The sequence below is a fragment of the Gopherus flavomarginatus genome, chromosome 4, assembly GCF_025201925.1.
Source record: "Gopherus flavomarginatus isolate rGopFla2 chromosome 4, rGopFla2.mat.asm, whole genome shotgun sequence".
Classification (NCBI taxonomy): Eukaryota; Metazoa; Chordata; order Testudines; family Testudinidae; genus Gopherus; species Gopherus flavomarginatus.
In genome coordinates, this window is record NC_066620.1 from 209,370,795 (window position 1) to 209,389,317 (window position 18,523).

General features: G+C 46.4%; 1 protein-coding gene across 1 annotated transcript in view; it reads left to right on the forward strand.

The window, feature by feature from the left end:
• XKR6 (XK related 6) overlaps nucleotides 1-18,523 on the forward strand; it is a 315,700-nt gene that overhangs the window by 272,625 nt on the left and 24,552 nt on the right. The window contains exon 2 of the mRNA XM_050948822.1: nucleotides 17,215-17,411. Within this exon, the coding sequence (XP_050804779.1) occupies nucleotides 17,215-17,411 (197 nt within the window). The remainder of the gene's footprint in view (nucleotides 1-17,214; nucleotides 17,412-18,523) is intronic.

An 18,523-nucleotide genomic window follows, 5' to 3' on the forward strand; every position in this document is an offset into this window, starting at 1 on the left:
AAGAACAGAGGATGTACGCACTTTGGAACCCTACTTGATCTTTCCTCTGGCTAGGAATGGCTGATGAGTAACACAAAGAGGCAGAGTTATCAATAGTCAGGAGCTGGCAAATGTTGACATGGATGGGTGAGGAGCTAACGTGCAGGATGTGTGTGTGTGAGTGAGAAATGCACAACTCCATAGAGTGCTTCTCACCAAGACTTTCTTTTAAATAAAGAAAACAGCTGAGAAATGAACATTGTGATTCTTTACGGTTAATCGCATGTTGAAATGCGCAATGCGTTTGCGCAAGTGTGTGTTGTCGTGCCCTTGCTTGCATGGTCAGCCATCCTTATTGCAGCTGTGTGTGTCCTCCCCTCCACACATGCCTGGGCACAGCTGAATTTTAACTTTGTGCCTGGAGTCTGCTCTGCAGCCCAGCAGAATGATCATTCACGGACTCTGCCCAGCCAAGCGGGGTTGCCCTGGTGCAGGTGCAGGTGCAGTTTAGCTGTGGCTTTAACGTTGTGGCACATTTGAAGCCAGATAAGGTACAGGTAACTGGAGAATCAATAATGCTGAGGTTTGACTGGACTAATGTCTGGTGTGCACAGGACTCAGGGAGGATGTCTGAACTCAGGATGGGCATCCTGTAAGATCCTAAAATTGGATCTTAACCATAGCAAACATGGTGTTTAAGCTTTGCTCAGTGACAAATTGCTCCAGGATCGGACATCTGATCGTGCCATTTATTTTTGTGTTGCATCTTCCAGCCAAAAATATTGCAGAATCTCTCAGCTGATTGCAATCCAAACATCAAAATCCAGCACTTAGGCACCTGCTAGAGAACCTGACGGCAGAGGGACAATAGGGCACAGAAATATTGTATGTTCCTCAAAGCCCAAAGAATGGCTCCTCTATGGCAAGACCTAGAGGTCAGGCCTGCACTTTCCACTTCCAGAGTACAAGTCTCCACTTTTCTGCTTGTATGTCTGCCCACCCCCCAACCCAGCAATGGCACGACCCATCTTCCCGCCCTTTCTAGTAGATTATCCCTGCATATCCAGTCGGAATAGGGGATCTCAGTGCTGCCCAGTGTAATACTACCATGTGCCTGTTTTAATGAGCATGGGGAGCAAGGCCACAGGTCATCCTTCTAAGTGTAAATGGAAACAGAAATACAGGGAGACAAATTCTCCTCCCATTTGCACTCCAGGGTGCCCCCTGGCTTCCTTTTGGGCTATGCACTGTGTAAATCAGGGATTGGCAACCTTTCAGAAGTGCTGTGCTGGGTCTTCATTTATTCACTCTGATTTAAGGTTTCACGGGCCAGTAACACATTTTAACGTTTTTAGAAGGTCTCTTTCTATAAGTCTATAATATAGAACTAAACTATTGTTGTATATAAAGAAAATAAGGTTTTTAAAATGTTTATGAAGCTTCATTTAAAATTAAATTAAAATGCAGAGCCCCCCAGACCGGTGGCTAGGACCTGGGCAGTGTGAGTGCCACTGAAAATCAGCTCGTGTGCCGCCTTTGGCATGCTTGCTACAGGTTGCCTGCCCCTGGTATAAATCAAGATAGGCTCTGGATGGTGCTGTCCGCTGCCCTAAGATGTCAAGAGTTAAACCTGCTGTGATTCTCTGTGGTTCTCTGGGAAGGATGCTCATCACTCCGCTGTGTGACTCCAGAACATAAGCCAACCCGCTGTTAAGATATGTCCTGCTTCTGCAAAGCTAAAAATAGCTGTGATCTGAGCCCGTCCTTCCAGCCACACCATTTGATTTCTGTATACTATAGACATGGCAAAATGCGGGAACACATTCATCGCCAGTGGAACTCCCTGATTTCAGTGGCCTGGCCCCCAGGCTGAAATTGGCTCATCGCTGCTAGACACAAATACGGTGTGTGTGTGTGTGATGTCTAACACAGTGATGTGCTGTTAGCAGCAGTGGATGGCGGAAGTGTCAATGAGCATGGCATGCAGCTCTGGATCATTACCGAAATGCAACCGCTGATTTTGGCTGGACCCTAGACGACCCTATCTTGAACCTGAGAATTGTTGTCACTTGTGCTGGGAATAGAGTGACCAGATATCCTGCTTTTATAGGGACAGTCCCGATTTTTGGGTCTTTCTCTTATATAGGATCCTATTACCCCCCCCCCCCCACTCCAACCCGATTTTTCACATTTGCTGTCTGGTCACCCTAGCTGGGGAGGAGGGGAAGGGACGTGATTAGCATATGCATGTGTGGTCTACCGCCCTCTACTGGAGTATGAGAAATCCTGCAGCTCATATAGCAGAGAGGTCTCTCCAGCACTGATAATCCTCCTCTTGTGTGAGCTGGACTCTGGTGGTATGCTCTGCCTGCTTGTATGAAACTCCAACTAGTGGGAAAGGGAGCTCCATGCCTAGGCAGGGAACTCTATCAGAGATTAAATAGGCCATGTGGCTAGGAGGGGAGCGTGTTGCTTTAACAGGATGCCTGCGCCAGAAGTTCTGCTCCTGTTTTAACAGGGATGAATTGATTGCCAGCAGGCTGGCACATTCATTAAGGTTAGTCTAGACATGCTGCAAACATTTGTTCCAAGACACAAACATTCGTGATTTAGCCTAGCACTCAGCCGAGTGTAAACCGCAAACACCGTGGTGCATCTGGACTGTTTTACAGACACGTTAGCTAACTCGAGTTCATTGGTGCTCAGGCAGGAGCAAAACCTCCAGTTTAGACTTGCCCTAAGAGTACGTCTGCACTGCAGCCCTGTGCCCTCTGTTCCTTCTTATCGCCCAGGGTGGTCATTCGGAGCACTTCTGTCCCCTGCTTTGCTAGTGGTCAGCAGTTTTTCTTCTGGCCTGCTAAACCCAGGGTTGTGAGTTCAGTCCTTGAGGGGGCCGTTTAGGGATCTGGGGATTGGTCCTGCTTTGAGCAGGGAGGTGGACTAGATGACCTCCTGAGGTCCCTTCCAACCCTGATATTCTATGATCTGTGATCTATGAACTTGTGTTGATGTACCCGAGCCATCTTTCATCTAGCTAGCCCAGGTGCTGGAGCAGTGAAGCTGCAGCAACATGATTTTGAGTGGAGGCTATCCAAGCCCACCTGAAACCCTGGGTAATTACTCAGCAGTTAACCCATGCAGAAGTCTGTTCTCGGGCTTCAGTGCTGTGGTACTGGAGCTAGCTAGATCAAAGCTATCTCAGGTATGTCTACATGTGCAGCAGTTGTACCTCGAGAGTATAGTGTGGAGTAGGGCGACCAGATGTCCTGATTTTATAGGGACTGTCCTGATATTTGGGGCTTTGTCTTACATAGGTGCCTATTACACCCCCCCCCCCCGACACACACATACACACACGCACACACAAAATTTTTCATACTGGCTGTCTGATCACCCTAGTGTGGACACAGCCACTGTGTGATAACAGAGCAACTCCTTCAGCTAATCAAGTGGCCGTGTGTTTCGGAGAGGAAGGTCCTAAACTCAAAACCCACGGCCAGCAGTGGGAAAGTCTAATGAATTGAGTTGTGTACTGCTGCCCTCTACTGTCCAAAATAAAAAATGTTAAACTGTGCATCATGGTCCTTGTTAGAGCTGGGAGAAACATGGGAAAGGTTTTCTGTGATACTTCTCAAAAGAACCGGAATATTTTCATTTACTTTGGAACTTGTCATGAGATTTTTCAGGTTTGTTGACAAACCTAAAGGGAACAAAAAAAATGTTTTTGTCTCTCGCCCATCCCCTTCTGTCCCTTTTTTCCCACTGAACAAGGCAGAGAAGGGCCAACTCCACCCACCCACCCAATGTTTTCGTTTTCTTTGGAAAAATTTTTGATGAAAAATAGCAACCAGTTCTAGTCCCTAGGCTACTGGCAGCTAACATGGATTCTCCTTTCATTCCACTGGTAGAGGCTTGTGCTTCTAGAGAAGAAGGACCTGAATTCTAACTTCCCCTACTCCCCACCTCCTCCTTTTTGTGCCATGAAACTGCATGATCTGCACGGGGCCATTCCTAAGTGACCATGAATTTGTTACAGCATTATGCATTTAAGCAAGGATGAACATTGAAGATGGAGGTTTCAGCAGAGCTGTGTGTCTGTCTATTGTTTTGGAGTTACTGCTCAAAGCACAGCAACTGTTGGCCATATGTCTTTGTTTCAACCAAATCAAAGCCCTTTTACAGTAAGGGTTCTATTAAGGAAAGCAACAGGAAACCCAGATTCTGTGTCAAGAGAGGTTGCCTGGGGACAGGAATGCACAAGGCATATGTGGTTTTGTTAATCCTCCCATTTCCCAAACCCGAGATCTGCTTCACAGCAGCGGTGTGTCTGATTTGTGGCTATTGTTGTTCTGATCTTTTAAATTACTCGTGAGCATGAAACAATCAAATGGAACAATGCTAAAATTCATCCCATGGTTCTAGAATGGAGTGGTGTTCCCTGCTCCCAGCTGTGCAGTCTGCAGGTCTCGTTGGCCTCACTCTGCCTAATCGCAGATAGGATGACCAGATGTCCTGATTTTATAGGGACAGTCCCGATTTTTGGGTCTTTTTCTTAAATAGGCTTCTATTACCCGCCCCCCACCCCCCATCCCAATTTTTCACACTTGCTGTCTGATCACCCTAATCACAGACCAAATGTGAGTGGAAAAGCCATAACAGGAGAGGGGCCCATGCTGAGCAAAGGTGCCAGAGGGGAAGAAAAAACACCCCTCTGTCCTTGCAACTGATAGGTGTGGAGAACTGTGAGCCTGTCAGGGTGATAGGGCTGGCTGCAGCCCTGACCCCTCCCTAGGGTCTGAGTGCACCTCACTCAGGCCCCAAGCCTTCACCTCTCTCAGGGTGGGAACCTGTGACCAGGCCTTGGGCTACAGCATCCTGGGTATGGATCGAGCCCTACAGGTCCAAATGGGTTCAGACACCTGTGGTACTTCCCTTTGGGAGCCTGTGACTAATGACAGTGACCCAAAACAGCCTTCTTAAAACCAAAGTATTGCTTAGTCTAAACAGTAGGAACAAAGCTAAGATAAAAACAGGGCTGGCTCTAGCCATTTCGCCGCCTGAAGCACAGCGGCATGCAGCGGGGAGCGCTCTGCCGCTCGCCAGTCCTGCAGCTCCGGTGGACCTCCCGCAGGCGTGCCTGCGGATGCTCCACCAGAGCCGCGGGACCAGCGGACCCTCCACAGGCACGCCTGCGGGAGGTCCACCGGAGCCGCCAGCCGCCCTCCCGGCAACCAGCAGAGCGCCCCCCGCGGCATGCTGCCCCAAGCACACGCTTGGCGCACTGGGGCCTGGAGCCGGCCCTGGATAAAAGGATTTTGAAAACAACAAATAGTCTATACCTACTGCACTAGGCAGGCCTATCTTACCCCAGACTCCCAATCTCTGAGGTTGTGGTCTCAGTCAGTCCCCTTAAATCTCTCTCCCCAAGTCCCTGAAGGCCTGGCTTTAAATTCAGCCAAAGTTCTTTGTTCTCTCAGCTCACAGCCTTGGACCTGCTGCCCAGGTGAGCTCCACAGGAAGCTGAGCCAGAACCTCAAAGCAAAAGACCCATAGAATCAAGTGTAGGCCTGGAAGGGACCTCAACAGGTCATCTAGTCCAGTCCCCTGCACTCAAGGCAGAACTAAGTATTATCTAGACCATCCCTGACAGGTGCTTGTCCAGCCTGCTCTTAAAAATCTCCAATGATGGAGATTCCACAACCTCCCTTGGCAATTTATTCAAGTGCTTAATCACCCCAACAGTTAGGAAGTTTTTCCTAATATACGACTTAAATCCCCTTGCTGCATTTTAAGCCCATTGCTTCTTATCCTATCCTCAAGGGTTAACAAGAACAAATTGTCACTCTCCTCCTTGTAACAACCTTTTAGATCCTTGAAAACCGTTATCATGCCTCTCCCCACCCCCCATCTTCTCTTCTCCAGACTAAACACTCATTTTTTTCCTCAGAGGTCATGTTTTCTAGACCCTTAATCATTTTTGTTGCTCTCCTCTGGACTTTCTCCAATTTGTCCCCATCTTTCCTGAAATGTGGCACCCAGAACTGGACACAATACTCCAGTTGAGGCCTAATCAGCGCGGAGTAGAGCAGAAGAATTACTTCTTGCGTCTTGTTTACAACACTCCTGCTAATACATCCCAGAATGATGTTTGCTTTTTTTGCAACAGTGTTACACTGTTGACACATATTTAACTTGTAATCCATTATAGTCCCCAGATCCCTCTCCAGAGTACTCCTTCATAGGCAGTCATTTCCCATTTTGCCTGTGCGCAATTGATGGTTCCTTCCTAAGTCTCGTAAATGTTTTTAGAGGGATAACTATCTGAGGCCACTGTACTCCTTGCTGGCTGCAAGCTGTCAGTTTCTTCTTAACATAACTCTGTTTTCATACAGTATTCCCTCTTACAACACTCAGATAAACCTATAGTATTCATAAATTATTCCAGGAAGCTCCAAATCAATCACAGAGCTGTTGGTGTAGGTTGACTTGTAGAGAGCCATTAGGTGATGATGAGCTATCTTTGGGTTAGAACAACGCAAGCACCACAGCACAGTGTCATGTCATCATCCGCCTTAAATATTTTGTGGCTCTTATAATGGAATCTTAAACTGTATTCTACTGTACAGCCACTAGGTGATGCTGTATGCAAAAGACCTTATTTAAAGTTAACCTTAGCCATACTGGCAGAGCGTTAAAGGACACATCTGATGTTGTACTGGGTTAGCAATTGGCCTCCCTCAAGGCTCAGTGAGAGGCCACAGAGCCTCACTACATCACTGGGACACTGCCCAGCATCAGGGAATTAGCCAATCAAGTGCCAGAGTCTGAGGCCCCTTTGGCAGGGTAGGGCAGAACAGCAAAGCAGGGCAGGGCAGCAAGCAGTCTAATGCCTGTCCTCCTGGCTTAGGCACACAGCGGACAAATGCAGGCCTCTTGGCCTAAGGTGAGTAGGCAGCCACCCTAGGGGTAGGGCAACCACAGGGGATAGGGGGACCGGGACCCACCCTACTCCACCAGGTCCCAGCCAGGGCCCTGAGAGTGGTGCAGGGCTCTACCACTGGGTCAGCAGTGATCCCATCGAAACATGCTGACTTGGGTTCCAACCACAAAACAGGACCAAAGTCTAGATTCCCTGGGCTACTTCCTACCACAGTCTGGAAAAGGGGTTCTGTACAACATGAGTCCTCTGCCTTGTCAGGGTATTCAGCTTCCAGCAATCCTGGTCGCTCGAGATTAATTGTGTAGACAGATCTTAAAGATTTCTCTGTTAAGGCAAGCTGGTTGCCTGCCATATTTGCTCTTCTTTTGCACATCGGGATAGTTTGTTCCTGCGCCCTCAATAAGGGTGCTTTAAAATACAGCCAGATTTCCTGGACTCCTTGTCCCCTCATACTAGCCTCCCAGGGGACCATGCCCATCAGTTCGCTAAGGGAGTCAAAGTCTGCTTTTCTAAACCCCAGGGTCTGTATTCTGCTGCCATCCTTTCTTCCTTTTGGCAGGATCCTGAGCTCGACCATCTCATGGTCACTGCTGCCCAGTTTGCCACCCACTTCTACTTCTCCTACCAATTCTTCCCTGTTTGTGAGCAGCAGGCCAAGAGGAGCTCTGCCCCTAGTTGGTTCCTCCAGCACTTGCACCAGGAAGTTGCCCGCAAACACTCTCCAAAAACGTCCTGGATTGTCTGTGCACTGCTGTATTGCTCTCCTAGCAGATGTCAGGGTGATTGAAGTCCTCCATTAGAACCAGGGCCTGTAATCTGGAAACTTCTGTTAGTTGTCCAAAGACAGATGTTGTGGTGGGATTCTGCTATAGACAACCAGACCAGAAGGATGAAGCAGACAAACTTGATCCTCCTCGTCTGGCTGTCTATAGCAGACGCCCACCACGACATCACCCTTGTTGCTCTCACCTCTAAACTTAACCCAAAGACTCTCAACAGTGATCCAGTCATGTGAGTTACCCCACCAAGTCTCTATTATTCTAATCACATCATAGTTCCTTGACTGTGCCAGGACTTCCAATTCTTCCTGCTTGTTTCCTAGGCTTCTTGCGTTTGTGTACAGGCATCTAAGATAACTAGCCAATTGCCCGATTTTCTCAGTATGAATCAGGAGGCCTCCCCTATTGCACCCTCCTCCTTGTGTTTCCTCCCAGTATCCCACTTCCCCACTGACCTCTGGGCTTAGGTCACCATTCCCCAGTGAACCTAGTTTAAAGTCCTTCTCACTGGGTTAGCCAGCCTGCCTGCGAAGATGCTCTTCCCTCTCTTCGTTAGGTGGATCCCATCTCTTCCTAGCAATCCTCCTTCCTGGAACAACATCCCATGGTCGAAGAATCCAAACCCCTCTCTCTGATACCATCTGTGTAACCACACATTTACCTCCACATTTTGATGGTCCCTACCTGGGCCTTTTCCTTCAACAGGGAGGATGGATGCAAAAACAACTTGCGCCTCAAACTCCTTTTATCCTTCTTCCTAGAGCCATGTAGCCTGCAGTGACCTGCTCAAGGTCATTCTTGGCAGTTTTGTTGGTGCCCATGTGGAGAAATAGAAAGGGGTAGCGGTCCGAGGGCTTGATCAGTCCTGGCAGACACTCAGTCACCTCCTGAATTCTAGCTCCAGGCAAGCAGAACACTTCTCAAATTTCCCAGTCTGGACAGGAGATGAATGACTCCATCCCCCTTAGGAGGGAGTCCCCAACACCACCACACATCTCCTCCTCTTGGGAGCAGTGTTCATGGAACCCCTATCCCTAGAACAATGCATCCCATGTCTTCTGGCCGATGGGGTCTCCTTCTGATCCCTTCCCTCAGATAACTCTTCCAAACCATTCTCCTCCGTAATACCTGTGCAAAGAGCCTGAAAACAGTCTCTTACCTCTATCTGCATTGAGGATACATGGGTTCTCCTCTTTCTTCTTCTGGAGGTCACATGCTGCCAGTTTTCTTCCCTGTTATGCACTGTCCCCTCAGATTCTTCAGCATGCTGTGCCTGCAGTCGCCAAAAGCGGACATCTGTTCAGAAAATCTTCCTTTTCTCTGATGCAACGCAGGGTTGATATTTGGATCTCTAGACCTTTAACCTTCTCTTCCAAGATGGAGACCAGCTTGCACTTCGTACAGGCGAAGTCTCTTCTGTCATCTGGGAGAATGACAAACCTGGCACATCCTGTGCAGGTCACAATAACTGATCACTCACTATCCATGTCTTCCTTCTAACAGCCTCTTCAGGTGTTGTATTTACTGCTCACAGAAGCCTGAAAGGCAAAAAAACCTCTGTGGGAACTCCCTATGTTTCCCTGTCCTCTGCTCATAAAAACAACAAGGAGTCTGGTGGCACCTTAAAGACTAACAGATTTATTTGGGCATAAGCTTTCATGGGTAAAAAGCCCACTTCTTCAGATGCATGGAGTGAAATCTGTTCACTGCTCACTTAGTTCGCAACTGGCTGCTTTTTTATAAGACTGCTGGCTCAAAGCAGTTGGCCCGGCTCAAAGCCTTCCCTCCAATCAACCACTCAAGGTCCACCTGGAACAAAGCACTCCCAATTCCCACTTTTCAGACACACAAACGCAGTCAAACAGTCCCTGCAACTAGCTCCAGTCAAACCAAGGGTCACAGCAGACAGGCACTCGGATATTCACTCCACCAGCTCACAACAGAGCCCCCTTAATACAGCACTCAACTTAGTGCCTCTTGGACAATTCCCAGGCAAACTCCCTCTGTTTGCCTGTCTTCTGTTTGCTGTTTCCACAGCAGTGGATCAGTAAAACATTATCTCAACCAGATAATAGATTGAAAATAATATTTCTTGAAAACGAATGGAAGTTCATAGAATCAAAGAATGTCATGGTTGGAAGGGACCTCAGGAGGTGATCCAGTCCAACTCCGTGCTCAAAGCAGGACCAATCCCCGACTAAATCAAGTTAAATAGTTATTCCTGCAAAAATGTCTCATTTCATGTTTGCACATATGATTTTGTCTTCTATAGGACATATATTGAAAAACTGCAGCTTTGTCTTAACAGAGCTCTCTCCTTGGCTTCAGAAGGGGCAGAGTTGGCCAGTGCTGAGCTCTTTTGAAAATAGCATGTCTAAAGTAATGAATAGTAGAAATTAGAAAATAATATCCAGTGCGCAGCAAAACTTTGCAGGTGGCTCTCCGGCTCTGAGTAATTTACAGATCCAATCACCTGGAAAGTGCAGAGGAACGATTGAGCTTTGCAGGATTTAAACCCCTCAGGGGACATCTACACTGCAAAACAAACAAACCCCAAACCCACAGCAGAGCTCAGCACAACTGACCCAAGCTCACAGGGCTCATGCTACAGAGTAAAAAAATAGCAGTGTAAGCATTCCCGCTTGGGCTGGAGCCTGGGTTCTTAGACCCAGACCTCACGATATGTTTCAGAGCCCATGCTCCAGCTCTCGCTAGGACATCTACACTGCTATTTTTAGTAGTTGAAGCACCAAGATCCTGAGTCAGCTAACCCTGGCTCTGGGACTTGCTGCCATGGGGCTATTTTTGCAGTGTAGATGTACCCTCGGAGTCTGTAAAGTATAAACCAGCTTATTTTCTGTTCGATGGTGTTCTGGATAAATAACCTAAACACATCTCAGGAATGGTCTGGATATGAGTGCAGAGGACTGGATTAGATGACCTCTTGAGGTCCCTTCCAGTCTTATAATTCTATGATTATTCACTGTTTACTCTTAAGTGATAGGTGATTAAAGCAATTAATTGAGCTAAGGGTAATTATACTATGAAGCTAGACAAGGTTACTGGGCAGTACAGAACAGAGGATGCTGTGTATGAGAGGGACTATGTCAGATGAATTTATAAAGCGTGATGAACAGGCTTCTTGTTGAGGTTTTGGAGTTCAAATATAAATTTTTAAATAAAAATTACAGATTTTTCTCAAGTACCCAATGGTTTTGAATGCTTCCATTTTTGAGTGCAGTACTGGAGAACTTCAGAAAGCACAGCTCATCAGAAATACAGCAGCCCAAATCACTCGTCACTTTTTGAAAATTGTGGCCGTGATGACTACTGTACATGGAAGCTGGATCAGATTAAAGGAGGAAATGGTCCACTGCAGATGCTTTCCCCCCAAAGTTCTTATGTTGTCCTTGTTTGTTTTTGACATGGCAGTGATATGAGATGTGCACAGAAGTGTACGCATATAGAGGATCCTGTAGGCATCAAAACAGTTCCAGAGATCAGTGGCTTATGGCCTGTTTTTGATCTGAGCTGTTACACTGTTATAACATTACAGTGAATCACAGAATCATAGAATATCAGGATTGGAAGGGACCTCAGGAGGTCATCTAGTCCAACCCCCTACTCAAAGCAGGACCAATCCCCAACTAACTCATCTCAGCCAGGGCTTTGCCAAGCCTGACCTTTAAAACCTCTAAGGAAGGAGATTCCACCACATCCCTAGGCAACCCAGTCCAGTGCTTCACCACCCTCCCAGTGAAAAAGTTTTTCCTAATATCCAACCTAAACCTCCCCTACTGCAACTTGAGATCATTGCTCCTTGTTCTGTCATCTGATACCACTGAGAACAGTCTAGATCCATCCTCTTTGGAACCCTCTTTCAGGTAGCTGAAAGCAGCTATCAAATCCCCCCTCATTCTTCTTTTCTGCAGACTAAATAATTTCAGTTCCCTCTGCCTCTCCTCATAAGTCATGTGCTCCAGCCCTCTAATCATTTTTGTTGCCCTCCACTGGATTCTTTTCAATTTTTCCACATCCTTCTTGTAGTGTGGGTCCCAAAACTGGGCACAGTACTCCAGATGAGGCCTCACCAATGTCGAACAGAAAAGAATGATCACATCCCTCAATCTGCTGGCAAATGCTCCTACTTATACAGCCCAAAATGCTGTTAGCCTTCTTGGCAACAAGGGCACACTGTTGACTCATATCCAGCATATCCAAGCATATCCAGTGCTTGGAAATAACTACCCGATTCAGTGCAGCCAAGCCCATTGTTGTGAGTTCAGGACAGAATGAAAAACAATGATTTTGACTATTTTAATAGGGATTTTTTTTGCGGACTGTATGTTGAAAATATCAATAGCCTCCGATATCCTTGTCTTTTTTGTTCTGTATTTGTACCACATCCAGCATGGGATCCGAGTCCATGATTGGGGCTCCTAGATGGTGCAATAATACAAATAATAAATAATAATTCTCTGAGCCTAATTAATGATTGCTCAAAGCTTTGTAACCATGCACAAAATGTTCGCACTGCACGTGATATTAATTGTAGCTTTGATTTTGTTTTTAAGTAGAGTAATTATTTAATTTACCATCTTGCTTCCCTGTTGCTATATCTTTCTATTGGCCTTTTTTTTAATTCGTTATGATGAAAAACGGTGGGCCAAATTCTAAGCCGATGTAAATTAACGAAGTGCCGTTGAAGTCAGTTCACCCCAGCTGAGACTCTAGACCAACACCCAATTAGATGCAAATATAGTGGAATCCGGTTATAAATGACAGACAGTGGAACATAGTACTTTGTCTGGTTGTCTGTCTTAGGGATTTCTTAGCGTATCATTTCCCAGGTAAATAGCATGGTAAAGGATGTATTGGACTTCAGGGAGTGTGCTGTCCTTCTCCTCTCCCAGTTTCATAGATGCTCTGTTGGAGAAATTCCCTGCTTCTGCCTTCCCTGGGTTTAGTTTGAGCCAGCTGCTCTTCATCTGGGTGCTGATTTCCTCTAAGCTATGTGACAGCCTCGGGATGGTGCTGGTCGCGTTGGTGGAAAATGAGATGAACTGCGGGGAGTTGTTGACATACTGTTGGCCTCTGGTGCTACCCCACCTCTCCAAGTGGGCTCTTGTAGATACTGAAGAGAAGAGGAGGAAGGATGGATCCCCATGGGACCCCTCAGGATAAGCTTTAAGGGAACAGGAGCAGAGTAGTGTGATCATTGGGATATGGCTTTTACCTAGTGCCAGGAGAAGTTCCTCTCTGAGGGGGACCAAGGCTTTCTTCTTGCTGTGCCACAGTCTGAAGCCCAGTTGGGAAGCATCCAGGGACTTGGCAGAGGTTACATGTTGCTGAAGCTTGGTTGCTGCTCTTTTCTGGTTGATTTTTGCACAAGGGTGAGAGTCTGGAGAACAAAGGAGCAGCTGGACAGATCTTCTGCATTGAGTGTGGATGTCTTCAGGGTTGGGCGAGGTCTAGTATTTTTCAGGGAGGATGACCAGTTCAGTGCTCTGAAAGGGGTGACTATCATTTCCATTAGCAGTGGGCTCCATTGTTCTTGGCTGCCTTTCACGAGTTAGTGGGGTCGTGGGTCTGTGTTGCAGGTGGTGGCTTGAATGTTTTGCAAGCTTTCTAGCATGTCCAGCTCTCCTAGGGCCTCTGCAATTCCTGATCTCCAGAGTCTACGTGGGCAGCAGTGCTGTTCAGTGCTTCGGGTTCTACAGGAGAGCTAATTACCACCAATAGTCAGGACCTGAGGGTTATGTCTTACCAAAGAGACAGCATTACTATGCTGACACTCTGCTTTGTTACTGCTCAACCTTTATTCATACCGAGAATCCTTACTGGTTTACATTGAAGCCACTTGCCTGAGAAAGAACCACTCATAAGCAAAGACTGTAGGATCAGATATTCAGAGCATCTGTCTGTCTATATAAATGGCCATCTATATAATCTAGTCTCCAACTATTTATGCTGCACTCATCTCCATGTTATCTAAGTCATCTTGTCCCCTGCATGGGCATGACCCGCATCATTTCCTACAACACCTGGGTTTTCTTACACAGGGAGCCAAATCCTGCCCACCTTACACACACAGTAGCACTGTGGGGCCAGATCCTGCCTTTAATTTATCAGAATAACTCCACTGTGGTCAACGGAGTCACTCCGGATTGACACCAGTGTAACAGAACACAACTCAGCCTATTCATGTTACAGGAGTAGAGAGACCAGAATTTGATACTTCTTGGTCTCCTGTCCAAGTCCTGGCCCTGCTTAAGTAATAAGAGTGTATAGAAGGCACCTAGGTTGGGAAGTGAAATCCCTCTCTGCCTTATGGAGCAGTTTTGGAGCCCCAATCAAATGCTGTTTGACTAACTGTCTGGTTTTCAGGGCGTATGGCTCTGACTTTTTTAAAAAAATGCTCCTTGGAGGCAGGGCTGTAGTGAATGTACCTGGCCCATTTTGGTGCTACTGCAACTTAAGTAGTAAGTAATGAAAACGGTAATTGTGCCAACAGGAATTCTGAGCCGACTGCCAGAGCAAAGCAAACAGCCAGCCCTATTTGTGTGTAAAGAAAATTGTCTCTAAACCCTCCCCCAATTTAGTTATATGTTGCGATATCCTGTTGGGACCTGTGTTTAAAATATTAGCCAAGATTTGCAAAAATAGGAGACTGAAGTTAGGTTCCTGGATGCATAATTAGGTTCTTAAATAAATAATGTGGCTTTCAAAAGCGCAAAACGCTTTTGAAAATTAGACCATTTACTTTGGTGCCTAAATATAGATTTCGGAGTCTAACTTTAGGCTCCTGTTTTTGAAAATCTAGGCCAACAACAACTTATCTGGGGTGAAATTACCTGGTTAGTTTTTCTTTTCTTTGGGTTTCTTTAACTATATTGGTATAGTCAAGCAGGAAATACCTCTCCCTCCCAAAAGCCTATGTAGATGCTGCTATATTGGTATAACAGTGTTAATTGTATAGTTAATTCTGGCTCAAGAAAGCAAATTAGCTGTACTAGAAAAAGGTCCTTCTATACCAGTATAACTACATCTATACTAGGGCTTTGACCAGCATATCTATGCTGGTAAAAAAAGTCACATCCCTAACTGATGTAGTTATACCAGTATAACTCTTTAGTATAGTCCAGTCTTTATCGTTCAAAATTAAGGTGCCTAATCAGTTAGTGTCAGTGCAAAAGGTAGAGGTTTTGTATGCAGACAAAGAACAGGTTTTACCAGATTTAATAGAAAGAGAAATGTATTTATGGAACTAAAACAAAGTTCAGGGAAACCAGTTTTAAAATAAATGAAATGAAATATTCCCTGAAGTATTTGGGAATCAGCCCTCATCCCCCTCCACACCCCAACCCTTTGCCCCAGACCAGAGCACACTCTCATACCCTGAATCCCTCATTTCTGGCCCCAATCCGGAGCCCGCACTCCCAGCCGGAGCCCTCACCCCCTTCCACACCCCTGCCTCAACCTGGTGAAAGTGAGTGAGAGTGGGGGAGAGTGAGCAATGGGGGGATGGGGTGAGTGGGGGGCTGGGGCCTCAAAAGTGGCGGGACAGGGGTGTTTGGTTTTGTGTGATTAGAAAATTGACAACCCTACTTGAGCTGCCTGCACACTGCAGAACGACGGAGCTTGGACCCACAGCACAGCAAGAGTCAGTCTCTAACTCCCTCTCGCACTGCAAGGTTGTAAGACCTGGGTACTTGCTGACCTGAGTCAGACAGATTTGTGTGGACGGAAGGGACCTTGGGCCCAAACCTGAGTCAGGAGGCCAGGCTTAGTGTGCTGTGTAGACACACCCACTGAGTGCACCCCCTCAGGTCTTAGACCTCATGCCTTTGCCTCTCCTGAGGTGAAATTCTTCAGTTTTTCCCAGGCTTTTGTACCCTGCCTATCAACCATCCTTACCCTGCACATCTGAGTTCTGGCACCAGCAGTTCTTCCCCTTGGGTGTCTTAGATCAGTGCTCTGCAGTGACCAGATCATTGTTGTCTATTTTAACGGTAGGAACAAATCTTTTAGATTGTTCGAAGGAAAAGGTATTCAAACAACAAGCAATCTGCACGTCTTACTTAGAGGGTCGCCAGCCCCCGACAGGAACCTGGGCAGGTCCTACCTTCTTCAGATACCCACAGAAGGTAGCTGTGTCTCCAAACAACTACTATCACCCTCCTCTGTCCTCTGTGAGTGTTCCTTTTAAACCTGCCACAGTTCTTTCCTTCTTCTGTATTCGGGGGGCCTCTTCCTGTCCTGGCTTCTTCTCTTAACAACTCTCAGAAGTGCTGAAAATGGCTTATGTTTAAGCCATTTTTTCCCCTTCCTGCTTGTTTTTCCCTACAGCGCCCTATAATACTAACCAAAATATTCACACAATAAACATCTCCTCTCAATAACCAGGTCAATATACAGAATTCACCAATTATTACCAAGCAGCTCCAAATCTGTCACACAATCCTCCTCAAAAAAAAAAAAACGCCAAAATTACTTCCACTACTATTCTTTCTTCAAGCATTTGGTTTCCCTTCAGAGGGAAAAGAAACACTCCTGAATTCACCATGGTAGGAGTTCAGTCACAAAACATATAAAGAAGGAAAAACCCCTTTCAGATGGCACATTTCAAATGACTGAAAGAGCCACTGTCGAGTAGTTTATAATCTGCATTTTGTTTTTAATGGTTTTTTTCTGCTGAATCTGTCTAAGAGCAGGGTTGGCCAGTGGAGTTCTACAGCGTGACTTGCAGCTGCTCTCACATTTAACATGGAGGTGCAGCCTGCTGCAGATCTAGGTCCCTGGATGTGATGCTATGTCTTAATTCAAAGCTGCATCTTCACCCAAGGTCCCTGGCACGCTGTGACCTGTAGTCTTTGCAAGCCACTCCTCTGAGTTAAAGGTGAATGCGGCTGACGCTGCTACATCCAAGGGAAATTAAGTCGGCTCATTGGGTTCCTGGGAAGAGTCTAAGGTGGCTTTTAGTCAGCAAATATTAGGACTTGCCTGGCTGAAGAGAAGGGGAGGATTCTGCCAGGACTATTCTATTCTGTTCTCATTCTTATACTGCCCCGGTCACTCTAGTATCTGAGCACGGCCAGCCGTGCATTAAATGATGTGATTAGCTTTTGACATGTGTGAGTTCCTCTCTCACACTTTTCTCTCCAATGGGAAAACTGCTCGAGGTTTCTTTTTGCTTGTTTGTTTGAATGGATTTATTCGGTATTGGTTTATTTTTGTCTGCTGGGCTGGGCGCTGGCTTCTGAAGTCTTTGACTGTACAGAAAGTAGTGATGTCTGAGGTAGTTTTTAGCTCTTGTGGGAGTTCATTTCACAGTCTTGGACTGGCCCCACAGAAAGCTCTACATAAAACACGACTGGGTATATAAAGAGCTCTCCCTCCTGCTCTGAAATATCCTTTACTGGCCTACTGGCTCTAATTCCATTGGTTGCTATTTGACCCCTCTCAGCTGCTGTTGCCAGTGACTGATGGTCGGCTTGTTCCTTCCCTGTGCTGCAGGTATATCCGAACCATGTACCTGGGGATCCAGAGCCAGAGGCGGAAGGAACACCAGCGGCGCTTCTACTGGGCTATGATGTACGAGTATGCAGACGTAAACATGCTGCGCCTCCTGGAGACTTTCCTGGAGAGCGCGCCCCAACTGGTGCTACAGCTCTGCATAATGATCCAAAAGAACCGTGCAGAAACATTACCATGTAAGTGGCCCTTGTGCCCGCGTCCATTTTCTCAGCCTCTGTTGGATGTTTTGTTGACCGACCGCACTACATAACCTGTCGTGTAAGGTGCTGGCACTTTGGACAAAATTCGTTTCAGCTCCATGCTGCACTTGCTCAGTAAATTTCTGCTCATGCTGCTGGAAAAAATACTCTACTACTTCAGTCTCTTATTGACCAGCATGGTTGTGAGGAATGATCACAAGGCTGGGCACCAGGAATTCCCTAGCTCTGCTCCCGGGCACTGCCACTTACTTGCTGTGTAGCCTTGGGCAAATCACATAACCTTTTTCTGCCTCAGTCTTCCCGCCTGCATAGTGGGGACAATAAAACATGTCTGCCTCAGAGGGATGTTGTGAGGATCAAGTGGTAAATGTTTGTGCCGTGTTTGGACTGTGTAAAGTGCTATATAAAGTACTACATTTCATAGATACAGACAAGGTGGTCATCCTTAAAAAGTCAACTTTTGCCATGAGTTCAAACATGCTTTTTGGTACCACAGTTCTGAACTAGTCTAATAATAGAGGAAAACTGTATTATCTCAGACACCATGTGTGCTAACCATCGGTAAGTGCTGCTATTTTCATGCCAAGCGTTGTATATACAGACAGCAAAACCTGTCTTAAGCAACACTTAATTGCCTTAGTAGATGCAGGACCAAATTCACCATTGGCATAAGTGGTTCGACTCCATTGACCAGTATGCTGCACTGAGTGGGCTGCATGTTTTGCTAACATCTGCACTGCAAAGCTTGGTGAACGAGGAGTTTGCTAAGCATGCCACATTGCTTGCAAAGGTACAAGATTGGCTGGCACTTTGTCAATCCAGTTGTATACACCTTTCCCCCTCAAGCACATTACCATGCAAAAATAAATGAAATACAAAGAGAAACCATCAAGGAAGTAACATCCAAGATTTTCTTAGAGACAATAACCAAAGGAAAGGGAGGTAATATTAAAAAGTGACTGTGTAGAAAAGGTCACCGTCTTGCTCAATGTATTGGCTCCCTGTGGACTTTTGACTCCTATCTGCTGACAACAGTTTTTTACTGCTGTTAGTGCTGCAGATTCAAGTCACTTCTGGGAGAGTAAACT